At 32.3% G+C, this 14,145-nt stretch overlaps 1 protein-coding gene across 9 annotated transcripts in view; it reads left to right on the top strand.

The window, feature by feature from the left end:
* Nucleotides 1-14,145, top strand: part of Picalm (phosphatidylinositol binding clathrin assembly protein) — a 100,541-nt gene that overhangs the window by 50,323 nt on the left and 36,073 nt on the right. For all 9 annotated transcript variants that reach the window (XM_071616568.1, XM_071616567.1, XM_071616570.1 and 6 more), the window contains exons 6-10: nucleotides 3,186-3,297; nucleotides 4,858-4,964; nucleotides 7,040-7,081; nucleotides 12,023-12,108; nucleotides 13,814-13,937. In XM_071616568.1, coding sequence (XP_071472669.1) covers nucleotides 3,186-3,297; nucleotides 4,858-4,964; nucleotides 7,040-7,081; nucleotides 12,023-12,108; nucleotides 13,814-13,937 — 471 coding nt within the window. The remainder of the gene's footprint in view (nucleotides 1-3,185; nucleotides 3,298-4,857; nucleotides 4,965-7,039; nucleotides 7,082-12,022; nucleotides 12,109-13,813; nucleotides 13,938-14,145) is intronic.

Genomic DNA, 14,145 nt, shown 5'->3' with positions numbered 1-14,145 from the left:
TGGGGTTTTTCTGTCTTCTATTCAATTTATTTATATGTCTGTTTTTAAACCAGTACCATGCAGTTTTTATTATTATACCTTTCTAGTATAAAATAAAATTGGACATTGTGATGCCTCTAGCATTGCTCTTTTTGCTTCAAGTTATTTTGGCTATTCTGGATCTTTTATTCTTCCATATGAATTTTAGTACTGTTTTTCTGTGAAGACTAATGGGTATTTTAATGCAGGTGACATTGAATGTGTAGATCACTTTTGGTAATATAGTCATTTTAACAATATCAGTTCTTCTTACCTGTCCATCTTTCATGGTCTTCTTCACCTTCTTCAGTGATCTATAATTATCATTGTAGAAGTCTTTCACCTCACTGGTTAGATTTCCTAGGTTATGTATGTATGTCTGTATGTATTCAATCATTCATGAGACTATTATGAATGGAGTTATTTTCCTGATTTCTTTTTTAGTGGATTCATTAGTGGTATATAGGAAGATTACTGATTTTTGTATCCTGTACTTCACTGAATTTTTTAATTAGCTCTAGAAGTCTTCTACTGGAGATTTTTGGATCTTCTAAATACAGGATCCTAACATCTGCAAACAGTGGTAATTTGACTTTATCCCTACCTATTTGTATCCCTTTTATTTTTTATTTTATTATTATTATTTTTTTTTGCCTAATTGCTCAGGCTAAAATTTCAAGTAATTATATTGAATAGGAGTGTTGAGAGTGTCTTGTTTCTGATTTAGAGAAATACTTTCAGTTTTTCTCCGTTCACTATAATGCTGGCTTTGGGTTTGTCCCATATAGCCTTTATAATGTTGTGGTAACTTCCTTTTGTCTCAGTTTCTTCAGTATTATTATCATTATCATCATCATCACAAATAGGTGCTGAATTTTGTTGAAAGCTTTTTCTGCATCTGTTGAGATAATTATGTGGTTTTGGTCTTTAATTCTATTTATGTAGTGAATTTCATTTATTGATTTGCATCTTTTGAACTATCTTTGCATCCCTGGAATGAAACCACTTTGGTCATAATGTACAATCTTTATGTGTTGTTAAATATGACTTGCTAAGTTTTTTAAAAAAATTACAGCATTATAGTTATACATAGTAGTTGCGTGCATTTTGACAAAATCATATGTGCAAAGAATTTGATTTTCAGTCCCCATTTATGTCCCTTCTCTCTCCTCCTCCCTCCCCTTATTCTTTTTACCCCTGTTTTACTGATTTTTTTCTGCTTGTTTATTACTTTCTACAGATACATAAAGAAATTTCCTTTGGTATACTTATATATGCATATAACATGATTTTGTTAAATTCATTCCATATTTCCTCCCCTTTCCATCCATACTCTCTACCTCTTGTTTTCCTCTTTCTGCTGCACTGATTTTCCCTGTATCTTTATGATGTTGACCCCCACACGTTTTTCCCACATGACACATTTCTGAACTAAAAATGAATGTTCAAAAATTTAAAAAAAAATTTTTTTTTGTAGTTGTAGATAGATAGCATGCCTTTATTTTATTTATTTTTATGCGACTAAGGATTGAACCCAGTGCCTCACATGTGCTGGCAAGCACTCTGCCACTGAGTTATAGCCCCAGCCCTTATACACCACCTTCTTTGATTTAATAAGTTTTATTAGGAATTTTTGGATCTATGTTCATCAAGGATATTGGTCTGTAGTTTTCTTTCCTTGATACATCCCCCATCCCTTCTCTATTTTTGGTCTCTGACTTAAGACATGCTTAAGACTTGCTTAAAGGCAAGTCCTTGAATGGGATTGTGATGATTTCATGATGAAATTGTTTTTTCCTTTATATTATTAGTTGCTAGTCTTCAAGCTTCTTTAGGCAGGAAGCAGGACTGTGTTGTTCTCTGCTGTATCCCTATTGCCTAAGAATGTGTGGCACATAGTTAATTGTTCAAAAAATGAATTCTTTGTTTGAAAATTAGAACAGGATTATCAAACTATAGCCTGCTGCCTGTTTTTATATGGCACATGAGGTAAAAAATTGTTTTTCTATACTTAAATGGTTGAAAAGTTTTGAAGAGTATTTTGTGGTAGGTGAAAAGTATATGAAATTTCAGATTTCAGTGTTCATAGTGTTACTGGATCATAGTCAGACTTATTGGTTTACATATTGTTCATGGTTGCTTTTGTATTTTAACAACAGAGTTGAATAGTTAATAGCAAAGACTGGATGACTCACAAAGTCTAAAACATTCACGGTCTGACCCTACCCCCAACTTGCTGACTTCTGTTCTAGAAGACAAAGAAGATTGACATAATTACAAAACAATATTTTGGTTTATATAGAGAGACTTAAAGGGGCCAACCATAAATGTTTTTTTCACTTACTATATTATTGGATATCTATATAAAATTACATTTCAATATTTGTATTGTATGTAGCAATTTACCTGGTTTATCCATTTGATCAATTCCTTGAATAAAAAATAAAGGTATTTCCAGTATTCTTGATAGATAAATTAGTGCTATTTTTTTTTTGTTACATTATAATTATTTTTGTCAACTCCTGTGGTAGATTCTTCTTAATCATGATATCACTTAATTCTTCCAGTGACCACATGAAGTTAGTTTGTAATACTGGGAAACTGGGAAAATACATTAAAAATACATCTTAAAAAGAAAATACATATCTTCTGTCTACCTTTACTCAGTGTTGTGGTGATTATAGTAGCCATTTAATACTTATTTAAAATAATTCAGTAAGTCTTTTATGAGCTTCAATCTAGAAATGGGCTCCATGTTGCTCTTAGAAGTATATCATGTAATAAATTTTTACTTAAGACTTTTTTGAAATATAATCTAGGAATTTCAAAAGTTAAAGGGTAAATGACATTACTCTTTCCCACATGACACATTTCTGAACTAAAAATGAATGTTCAAAAATTTCAGTTTTGTTTGCTTGTGTTTTTTATGTAAATCTGAATCCTTATCTAAGATTTTTGTAATATTTGGCTTGTAACTCTAAGAAATCCAGAAAGTTCACATGTTAGCAAATTCATATGTAATGTATGTATTATAGAAAGCAAATATACACTTTTTCTCTAATATGCCTAAATGTTTGAATTTGTTGTTTTAATTTGAAGGGAATCTATTTGTTATTATCATTTAAAACATAAAATTAGCTAATATCATTTTTCATTTTCTCCTCCAGGTTAATAGCAATGAACTTACAAATGGGGTAATAAATGCTGCCTTCATGCTCCTGTTCAAAGATGCCATTAGACTATTTGCAGCATACAATGAAGGAATTATTAATCTGTTGGGTAAATACTGTTGTAGTCTAATAACATTTTGTTTGTTATATGAATAAATAATATTTACTGAGTTGTTACTTAAAGCTGCCTAAAAATTCATTGCAATATGTTTATTCATTATAATTTATTTGTAGAAAAGTCTGCCTGATTATATGTGCAAGTTATTAAATTCATATTTTTATAACCAGAATGTTCAGCTAGAAGACCTTAGATTGTATATATTTATATATTGTAGTACTGTGTTTAAACCCAGGGGGCTCTCTGTCATTGAACTATATTCCTACCAACCCCTTGCACGCCCCCCCACCCCCCTTTTTTTTTCTTTTTGCTTGGGGCCTTGCTGAATTGCTGAGGCTGGTCTTGAACTTGTGATCCTTTTGCCTCATCGTCTGGATTAACTGGAATTACAAGCTATGCCAATTGAACTTTGTATTTCTTTATGTATTTTTATGTATTTCAGAAATATAAAAAAGAAATCCATTAAAAATTAAATGACTTTAAGATAGTAAATTTTATGGCATATATTTTAATCTTATTTCCTCATATTTTATTCCATAATCAGCTTTGTAAAATGGATTCCCCCCCCACCACTTAAATTTAATTTTGGGCAGGGGTGTGTGAGGATTGAACTTGGGGCATCTTGAATACTATACATTGTCTACCACTGAGCTATACTTTGGTCCATATACTTAATTTTAAAACGAATAATTATTTTTAATGCATTAAACATTTATTTTTATGGGTGCCTTTTACTTTGAGGTATGGTAGGAATTTGTAGTGCTTTTTTGTGTATTCAGTGGAATGCAGGTACTTTTTGCTTAGAAATGCTCATTTATTTTGGTGTGATTTGGATGAAATAATAAAATAACAGTAAAGAATACCAAAATATTAGGTGTCAGATGTCAAGTATTTTTATTCCAGTGTGCTCATTCTTTCCCCATCCACTCTTTAGAAGTATTTATTTAAATATAATTTTGATAAACTACACTAAAACAAGTTTATTCAGAGATGCTTTAATCTGCAAGGCTAGGAAAATTGGGCCTATTTTTTCATAAGGAGAAATGTAAGTTGCTCTTTTCTATAAAGTTCTGAAAAATATAGTCTTCTACCCTCTGATTAGTATAAATTAAGATTGTTAGCGCTGTTCACATTAAAGTTAAATGAACTTACCTAGTGACTTTGAACATGGTGAAGTTGCCATTTAGTATGTTAATACAAATGCACTGTTAGTAAAAATAATTGTATAAATATTAGTGCTTTTTAATGTGGAGTAAAGTATGATACGTATACATGGAACTATATACCCAGGAAATTTTGAGAGTAGCAGTATTGTTGAACAAACTATTAATATGAGTAAAATCAAGTAATTTTTCTCTTTTTAATATAATAGCATCTCTTGGCTAATTTGCTTTAAATAGCTAAATTAATTTAACACTGATGTTTTTGTTGTAGGGTAGGTATATCCTTTGAGACCTATATGATATTTTTGGAGCTGTTACTGAATTTTTTTTCCTTTTAAGTGTTATATTTTGATGTGAGTAAAAGTATTTTTATATTTACTTTTGGCAGAAAAATATTTTGATATGAAAAAGAACCAGTGCAAAGAAGGTCTTGACATCTATAAGAAGTTCTTAACTAGGATGACAAGAATCTCAGAGTTTCTCAAAGTTGCAGAGGTAAAGTGTCTTTCAGGGACTGTGCTTCCTCACTTGCTTTTTTATCTAAAAGTATGGGTATTGAGGAAATCACTCATTCATTATTCCAAATGAAAGATAGGTCTTCAGTATAGTAAGAATATATATATGTATATATATGGTCATGTTAATATGCCAAAATGAATTCTGTAGTAGGTATAGATGTGATATAATATTTAATAAAACATATGCTACATATTTAATTCAATAGGGCATATTAAATCATCTATTTTAAAATTGTTTTCTATAAAATAAGATAAATGATATACCAGGTAGGCTATGATTTTTGTTTAGAACCATGTATTTCAAAAGGATTATTCTGTTAACTGTGGTAGAGAATATTCTATGTCAGTACACACTCCCTTTCTCCTGCAGGAGGAGATTCATATTTGAAAATGTCTTTGTTTGCATATAGAAGTGCATTTGTATATTTATTTATCTATCATAAAAGTAGGTTATAGGATAATCTAATTTTGCGAATCTTTAAAAATTACTTTTCTGAAATTATCACAGAAGACAGTTGTGGTAATGCTTGGGGGCATTATCTTCCCAACCCAGGGGCAGCTCTCAAGGGTTTTTCTTTTCTCCGCTGTCTACCTGTTATTGCTACAGATATCTCCGTAAAATGATTTGATCAATCACATCAAAGATAGTACCCTGAAACTAGCAGGATAGTGATTCTAGGCTATAAAGCTATAGTGGTATTTTATTCTTTAGCTGATGGAATAGTATAGAACAGGATGATGAGACCTTTAAAGAAAATAGCCTTGTAGTCTTTTTGTTTTTGTTTTGTGATACTAGGGATCAAACCCAGGTCCTTGTGCATGTTAGTTAAGCTTTCTACTATTCAGCTATATCTTCAGCCCTGTCATTGTTGTTTTTCTGCTAGTTTAGGTCCTTACTGAAATTTATTTTGGATTTAAAGATCTTTCAAGGATAAATTAGTGATTTTTTTTTTTGGTTTAGAGATGTTTATTTTTTTTGTATTACAATTCTTTTTTTTAAAAAAATATATTTTTTAAAAATATTTCTTTAGAATCAGTCATATGCTAAAAACATATGAAGGTAGAATTTATGTTCAGATTGCAGGAAAATTTTTAAAATAAGTGTTAATTTGTTGATTTTTCTCTTTGTCCTTCTTTGCATTTGGTAGTTATAGTTACTGGCATAAATTTTTAAGCACTTCCATCTCCAGAACCATCTGCTCCATATGATCTAAGAGATACAAGGACTCCCTTGCCTTAAAATATTCTGTCATGATATTGTATGTGGGCTTGCACTTTGATTAAGAGATCTTAGTTCTTGGGGTAAAGGCAAGAGTAACCTTTTGAAATATGTTTCAAGGGGACACATGTCTCAGGCAGTAATGAGCTATTAACATCATTCTGGGATCCTCAGAAGTTGAGAAAAAGAAGAATGACTAGCAAATGAAACATGGCCACAGGATGGGATGCAGTTTTCTTAAGTTATGTGCTAGAATATGTAGGAACTTTTTTTTTTCCCCCTGAAAACTACCTTCTTCCTGAACTTTGTGGAAGTGTGTTGGGGGTTTTATGGACACAGATATATCCTGTTTAGATATTCCTTGACATATGTATAAAGCCTAAACTACCCAACTGACCATACATTTGGTAATTATCAGGGAAAGCTAATTTTATGGAGAAAGACAAAAGTCAGTATCATCAGATTTGTTTAAGTTTCTGTGTTCCAAGGAACTTGTTCATGGTTAGTCTCCTTCATTCTTGCCATAGTATTTTTATTATATGACAGAATTTTTCAGATTTAGCAAGGTTGCTTATATAGGTCTTCAGAAGACACTGGAATTTTACCTTAATATAGGCTTCACTTAAATTTCTGGCTTTAGTTCCTATACTGTTTAAGATTCCTAGAGCCATCAAATAATATATATGCCATTGGAAACATTTAGTGATATCTTTGAAAGTTAAATATTTTTCTGTTTTTAAGAAGTCAATCTATAATATGTCATTTTCCCACAACTTATTCATAAAAATCTTTACTATAATTTTATCTGCTAAATATAATGCTTTTTCTTACAGCAAGTTGGAATTGACAGAGGTGATATACCAGACCTTTCACAGGTAAGTATATTATTAAAATATCAGTTCACTTTCTGTTGTATACTGTAATGCTAAGATGATGGATAGTTTATAACCCCTACTGTCAAAGAGATCAGTGTAAATTTTTCTACACAGATTTTATCATTTTGATATATTCCTGAAGATTGTTCTAACATTATAACCACATATAATGATCACATAAATGATTATTCTTCCTGCTACTATTGTATACCAATCCTTTATTTATTTCCTTTAGTTCTCCCCACCCAGTCATTATCAAAAAAGGAAGAAAAAGTAAAAACAAAACCTGGGAACTGAACTTACAATAGTATTATACAAAATTTTCATTATATTAGTGGTAGAGAATTATTTTACATAAGATTTTTGTTTTTTTAAAAAAAGTAAAAAGTTTTGCTTTGACTTAGGTGGGAGTATTAAATAGGAATAAACATCAAAGTATAATACAGAATTAAAAGTGTGGCTTTATGGTTAAAGTACCAGAGCTTAAGTCCTGATTGCAGTTAGCTGGCCTGGTGATTTTGGGGAAGTCACTTTTTGTACTTTAACTTTCATCATCTGTAAAATGGGAATATTATACTACCTACCTCACACAGTAGATTGTGGATTAAATGAGCTAATACCTAAAACATATGAAGAGTAAAAAATATTTAGTTAATGCTAACTGTTGTTTATCATCATCTTTAAAAAAATTGTGGGAAAGAAACATACCTGCAGTTTCTTCTGGCTTATTCTCAGTGTTTCATTTACTGAGTATTTAGAAAGTGTCTGGTATAAACTGTCTTTGTTAAATCACTTATGTCAGTTTTGTCCTTAATAGGTGACATCTCTTTTACCTTGTTTTGAACTATTCAATGACATCTTTCAAACACTTTGTTGTCACTGTTTCTCATTGTTTTTCTTTGCATTCATTCTGATTTATTCCTCTGATCTCAAGACTAAGTATGCAGTAGATCTAGTTATGGGTTATATGTAAGTAAAGCACTCATGCATATGTCCACATGAGATGAATTGGCTTCATTAAGACTGAGCATGTTATTCTGGGCTGAGTATGAGACACAGGTATTGTTTGAAGAATGTACAGTACAAAATGATTCGGCAGCTTCAGATTGCTCCATTATCCACCTAATTTGTCATGCCAGGTTCCTCTATATTTTGTTTTAAAATAGTAAATATTAAATAATACATAGAAATTACCTGTTGTCGTCATTTAGCATTATAATTGGATAGGGTTGGCCAGCCTTTATCCCTTCCTCCTTCCCTCTCTCTTTATTGGTGATTGTTAAGAAAAAAGCACAACAAGCCAGGCATTCTTTTGGTGAGTCAGAAGTTTTTCAGGAGTGAACCAAAAGTTGCCTACACGTTAGGTAAGATGATGGTAATGTAGAAGAGTAGAAATTAGCGATTACTTATTATTATTATTTTTTTAGAAATTCCTCTAAGATGCGAAGCATCACATTTTTTAACTCTTAACTGAAATATTTGTGTTTTCAAAAAGTTATATATGCTTAGGAATTTTAGAAATGTTTTGTCATGACTTGTAACTTTGATATTTGTAAGGCACCTCTTAAACCCTTCAGAAAAAATTGGAAGTACAGTTTGAATGGGCAGTTTTAACCTGCGATTTATCTGTGCAGTGGATTTGCTAGTGTTGTCTACTTTATGAATTCAGTGATCTTCTGCAAGATAGCTAACATGCTGCTGTTGTGTTAGAAGAGCTTTTTAAATGCTAATCACAATCCTCAACACCCCCATGATCATCTGCACTAAAAGCTCTTGTTATACTTTAACTATTATCATCTGTAAAATGCTGATTAACAGACTCGTTGCTGGGGGGAGAGGATGTACATGTACAATATTCTCTTTTCATTATAAAAATCAATCTTACAGTCTAGTTTTTTATTTTAAAAATAGTTTTCTCCTAGATCTCCCTTGTGCTAAGGTCTTGGTATATACTGTTTAGAGAAAATATTGAAAAAAATGATTAAAGTTATAATTTGAAGAGGAATTAGCTAGGTGCTGCCTCTTTTGTTTTTGGATTGTGTAACCAGAAACTTCTCAAATCCCATAGAATATTTGGGGTAAAGAAATGTCATTGAGCTGGGAACTGTGACACATGCCTATAATTCCAGCAGCTTGGGCGGCTGAGGCAGGAGGATTGCAAGTTCAAAACCAGCCTTAGCAACTTAGCAATGTCCTAAGCACCTTAGTGAGAACCTAACTCAAAATAAAATACAAAAGGGACTCAGTGGTTAAGTGCCCATGGGTACAGTCCCTTGTACTTACCCCCCATGTCATTGATGCATTTGCTTTGCTTAAATAGTGAACCATTCTTGCCCTGCGTACTGAAAGATTTCCTCTTGAAAGAAATTTGACTCTTAACCGAATACTAGTTTGATATTTGACCAATAGTCCAAGAGTTTTAAACTAGTCTTCAGTTTTTAAAAAATATTGTATAAAGTATCCATTTCAGTGAAATTTCTTAGATATAGACATTTGTTTAACCAATATACCATTCAAGACAGATCATTTTCATCACCCCAATCTTTTGTGTCCCCCTTCATGTACATTTACAAGTTTGAATTCTGATATAGGCTTTAGAGATGCTTCAAAATGCTCCAAAAAGTGGGAGATTCTGTATGTGGCCCCTGGCCTCATGTGACAGGCCATAGTCAAAATGTGGCCACACAAAAAGTATTTCTGAAATTACTCTTAGGCTATGTTTCTGATATACTGTGAAACCTATAAATTCATATTTAGACTTGGGACCCCTTCCCAAGATATCTCATTATATATATATACACAAATATTCAAAATTAAGAAATTCAGAAGACTTCTGATCCTAAGCATTTCAGATAAGAAATACTTGGTTTGTAGCATAATTTTATCAGTTCTTGAACTTAATATGAATAGAATCAATAAGTTATATTAGTTGTAGACATTCAATGGCAATATAGATTTAAACTTTGGGTATCCTACTATACTTTCACAACACAGATCATTTGAGATACCAGATGTATGAGATTTTTTCCCACACACACCAAGCAAGCAATCCTGTAAATACCAGTTGGGTGTCTCCTAATTCACTTCAGTTCAATTTAATTCCGACACACTCTACCTGAAGAGAACTCCAGATCCCAGAGTCCCCAAATGTGCTACCTCCCTCCCACTTGAGATGTGAATCAATAGGAGGCTGTTTTACCAGTATTTATGACTGCCTGCCTATAAATTAGTGTTCCAATAACCCTTCTCTTCAGGTTTGGTTAATTGCTAGAGTGATTCAGAGAATTCAGGGAAACAGGTTTGCTGGTTTATTATAAAGGATAAAGAGTTTTATAGGATGAAGCATGTAGGAAGGGATGTGGAGCTTGCATGCCCTCTCTGGGCATGTCATTTCCCCCAAACATCTAATTATTTGGTCCAAAGAAACTTTTTGAACTGACCTTTAGGGTAACATGCACAACCCTCAGAAATATGATTAGACAAAAGGGTATGATTAATGCTAACAAACTGACTGGAAAAACTCAGATCTGTCTGTTCAGATTCTTCTAGGCCTCTCTATTCCGTCTGCCTTTCTCCCAGGTGTGGGACAGGGTCCCTTTTGAAATGTTGGGTCTAATGATCTATTATCACAAAAGGTAGATCAGAAAATTACTTTATGGCCAGCTTCAAGACAGAAGAGAAGATTAGAGCATGTTTTTAGTTTCTGTAATGGTCCTTGGGGAGAGAAATCCTAGTTTGTATATCCTGCCTTGGGGAGAAAAAGGAGCAGGTGAAAGGAGGCAGGAAGTGAGAAAGACAGACTTTGCTTCCTGAGCTCTGAAGCACTCTTAGGAATCCCACCAACCTGTGTAGAGGATTGAGTCCAGGGCCTTGTGCATGTTAGGCAAGTGTTCTACCTCTGAGCTATATCCCCAGCTCACTCTTAGGAAGTTACAAAGGCTGTCGGAGCTGTATGTTAGGAACAGTAGACAAAAATAAGAGGGATGTGTGTATGTGTTTGTGTATTGTAATATCATATAAGTATTTACTTTTATATCTGGCTGATAAACATGTTTCCAGATCTTTCCATGTTTTTAAATATACCATTAATTAATTCATTCTTCATTATTTTTAAGTAGTATTTCATTTTATGTGAACTTACAGTTTTCCAAATGGATTTGGGGATTGCTCAGATTCTTGACTATTTTAAATAAAGCTACTTAAAACATTGTTAAATGAGTCTTTTCTTACGTTGATTACTTTTCAACTCTTTTGAGTTAATAATTAGTGAAACTGAGTGATTACGTAGTTGGGTAAATAATTAGGAGTGAAATTGAGTCATTAGGTAAATGTGTATTTAACTATAAAAGACCTGATCCTTTTACAGGTGATGCGTTCTCACCAGTGGTGTATAAGAGTTCCAGTTTCGTATTCTCACTAACAATTGATGTAGCTCATCTATTTAATCTTAGCCATTCTCATAGATGAAAAGGTGTATTTCATTGTAATTTTAATTTGCATCTCCTTGATGCTAATCTTCCATGTCACTTATCAGTAACTACCCTAAAGTAATGTTTGGATGCATTTAATTACTCAGCAAATAATTAAGTATCTGCCGCATGCTCAATAATATGTCTAGATTTTAGGAGTATGTTTTCACTTAAAATTCAAATAAGTTAAGTATAAAAAATTAAAGTCCTTACAAGATCTTTTTAATGTTTCATGTTTACATAGTCTTCAGTTTTTATATTTTTGTTGTATTTTTATTAGTACCTCCAGCTAGGTCATGTTTATATAATACGATAGTAGTCATTATCATTAGGTACCTAAAACTTCTTCCTCAGTGTTCATTAGTGCCAGAGGAACATACCTATTTTTGTTGCTCTCATGTTAGATAACACTTGATTTATTTTGGCCAATGACCTGATTATTATGAAAGTCTTAATATTTGTACAATTCTAGGCCCCCAGTAGTCTTCTTGATGCTTTGGAACAACATTTAGCTTCCTTGGAAGGAAAGAAAATCAAAGATTCTACAGCTGCAAGCAGGTACATTATTGTTTGTAGGCAAAGAGTGGGAGTGATTTTTCTGAGGGGTAGATGATCCAAATCAAGTTTCAAGTCACTTTTTTTTCCCTATCGTGATTTAATTATCTATATTATGGGCTTAATTATACTGTCAACCTTAAAGAATTGGTAACAGGATTAAATGTATTAATACATGTTAATTCTTGGAATACTTCCTGACCTTCAATAAATGTCAGTGTCTTTTTAGATGATGACAATAATGCCTTGGTTCAGAAGTGTTTTTATGTCAGCATTCCTCATAAAGATAATGCATTGATTTATATTGTTCCTTATAATTATAATATACTTTATATTAATTTATAATAGGAAAGCTGGAACTTAAACCAAGAATGCCTGACATGAAATTTCATTATCTTTTTCTAATGCCAGTTCACGGGATTGGTTTCTCACACGTCATATTTTAATCAGTTCAAATTTTGCACTAATTTCCCAGTTAATCTAGCAAATTGAAAATAACACAAATCGTCTCAAATCAGTGTTGTGACATGATTTTTATGTTGAGTAATTACTTGAGTAAATCTCATGTTTTCTTATGAAAATTTCCTTTCCACAGTAAAGAATTTAAAGTGTAATGAGAATCTTCCTTTTGTTCTTTTTTCCTAGTAATAAAATTTAAATAGTTTCCAAGAGGAAAAGTCATTAATGAATTTTAATACTTTTTTTAAACCCTGGATTTGCACTTCGAATTTTCTAGTGGGCTTTTGAAGTGCCATGAGAGTCTAAACGTGAAGGTTTGATTGTTTGAGAAAGTAATGTTCACATGTACCACTTTACTTGAAGTATTTATTATAAAAGCTATCATGTTTCTTGGATTTTTATCACAACTATATTACTGTTCCTTTCTCTTCTGAGTTGTATCTTTTAGGTTAAATATTATTGTTACTTTATGTACTTAAAAGTAGAAATTAATGATGTTTAGTTTGTGGTAAAGTCAGGATAGTTTTTCTGGCTAGAATTCTTTTAACACATATTTTTATTTATCTTGGAATTTAATGTTGAGTTTATGGTTTGGATAAATCTTTGATAAAAGGGAAAGGGGGTGTCTTGCTGCGAACCTGCTAATAAGAAATGATGCATTGTGCACACATAATCCATTTGAAAAGGCAATTCTAGTTTGGCAGAAGAGATACCATATAACCTAGTGGCTGGGTTGAAATTGATCTTCTTTTCAAGGAATCTGAAGTCCTCGGGGGAATGACATCTTCAAATGTCGTTATAGGGAAACATACCTAGCCATAACATTACTTAGTGATGCTCTCGGTTTGGTGTTCTTATGGAAGCACTGCCCAAAACCAGGTTTAAATTGGCGAAGGATATTTCCCTATGAGAAATGTAATGCTTTTTTCTATCAGGACTTTCCTGGGAATATGAGGGCTCTTTCCCAATTGCATTGGTTCCCTCTCCTTGGGGTTTAGAAGAGGCAGGTTCTACTCTTGTGAATCTTTTCCAAAGTCTAACACTTAATTCTAAGTCAACGATGTTCTAGTTTGCTCTAATCTTGTAGGCCACTAGTTAAAATATTTCATTTGAAGTACAGCTTTGGGTTTGTAAGTTAAGTTAGCAATTAGAACTTACTCATGACAGAGTTGCCAAGAGCATATATGACCTGGATCTAATGTAAATTGTTTGACAGAAAAATCAAATGACTTTTGTCCAATTATCCTAGGGCCACAACACTTTCCAATGCAGTCTCTTCTCTGGCAAGCACTGGCCTATCTCTGACCAAAGTGGATGAAAGGGAAAAGCAAGCAGCATTAGAGGAAGAACAGGCACGTTTAAAAGCTTTAAAGGTAAGTGAGTACATTTTATTTATTTAGAAAAGCAAATATGGGTATTCAAAGTAATTGAGATGCTACACAAATTTAATAGTTTTTAATTTGTGGTTATCACATGGGTTGAAACAGTCTAATTTTTTATCTGGACAGAATAATGGGTGTTAACTGGAAATACTCTTCTGCTGTCTTTCTAAACAAAATTAGAAAGCACTTTTTTTTTTTT

The sequence above is a fragment of the Marmota flaviventris genome, chromosome 9 (assembly GCF_047511675.1).
Source record: "Marmota flaviventris isolate mMarFla1 chromosome 9, mMarFla1.hap1, whole genome shotgun sequence".
In the NCBI taxonomy this organism is placed as follows: domain Eukaryota; kingdom Metazoa; phylum Chordata; class Mammalia; order Rodentia; family Sciuridae; genus Marmota; species Marmota flaviventris.
This window is presented reverse-complemented; position numbering and strand designations above follow the sequence as displayed.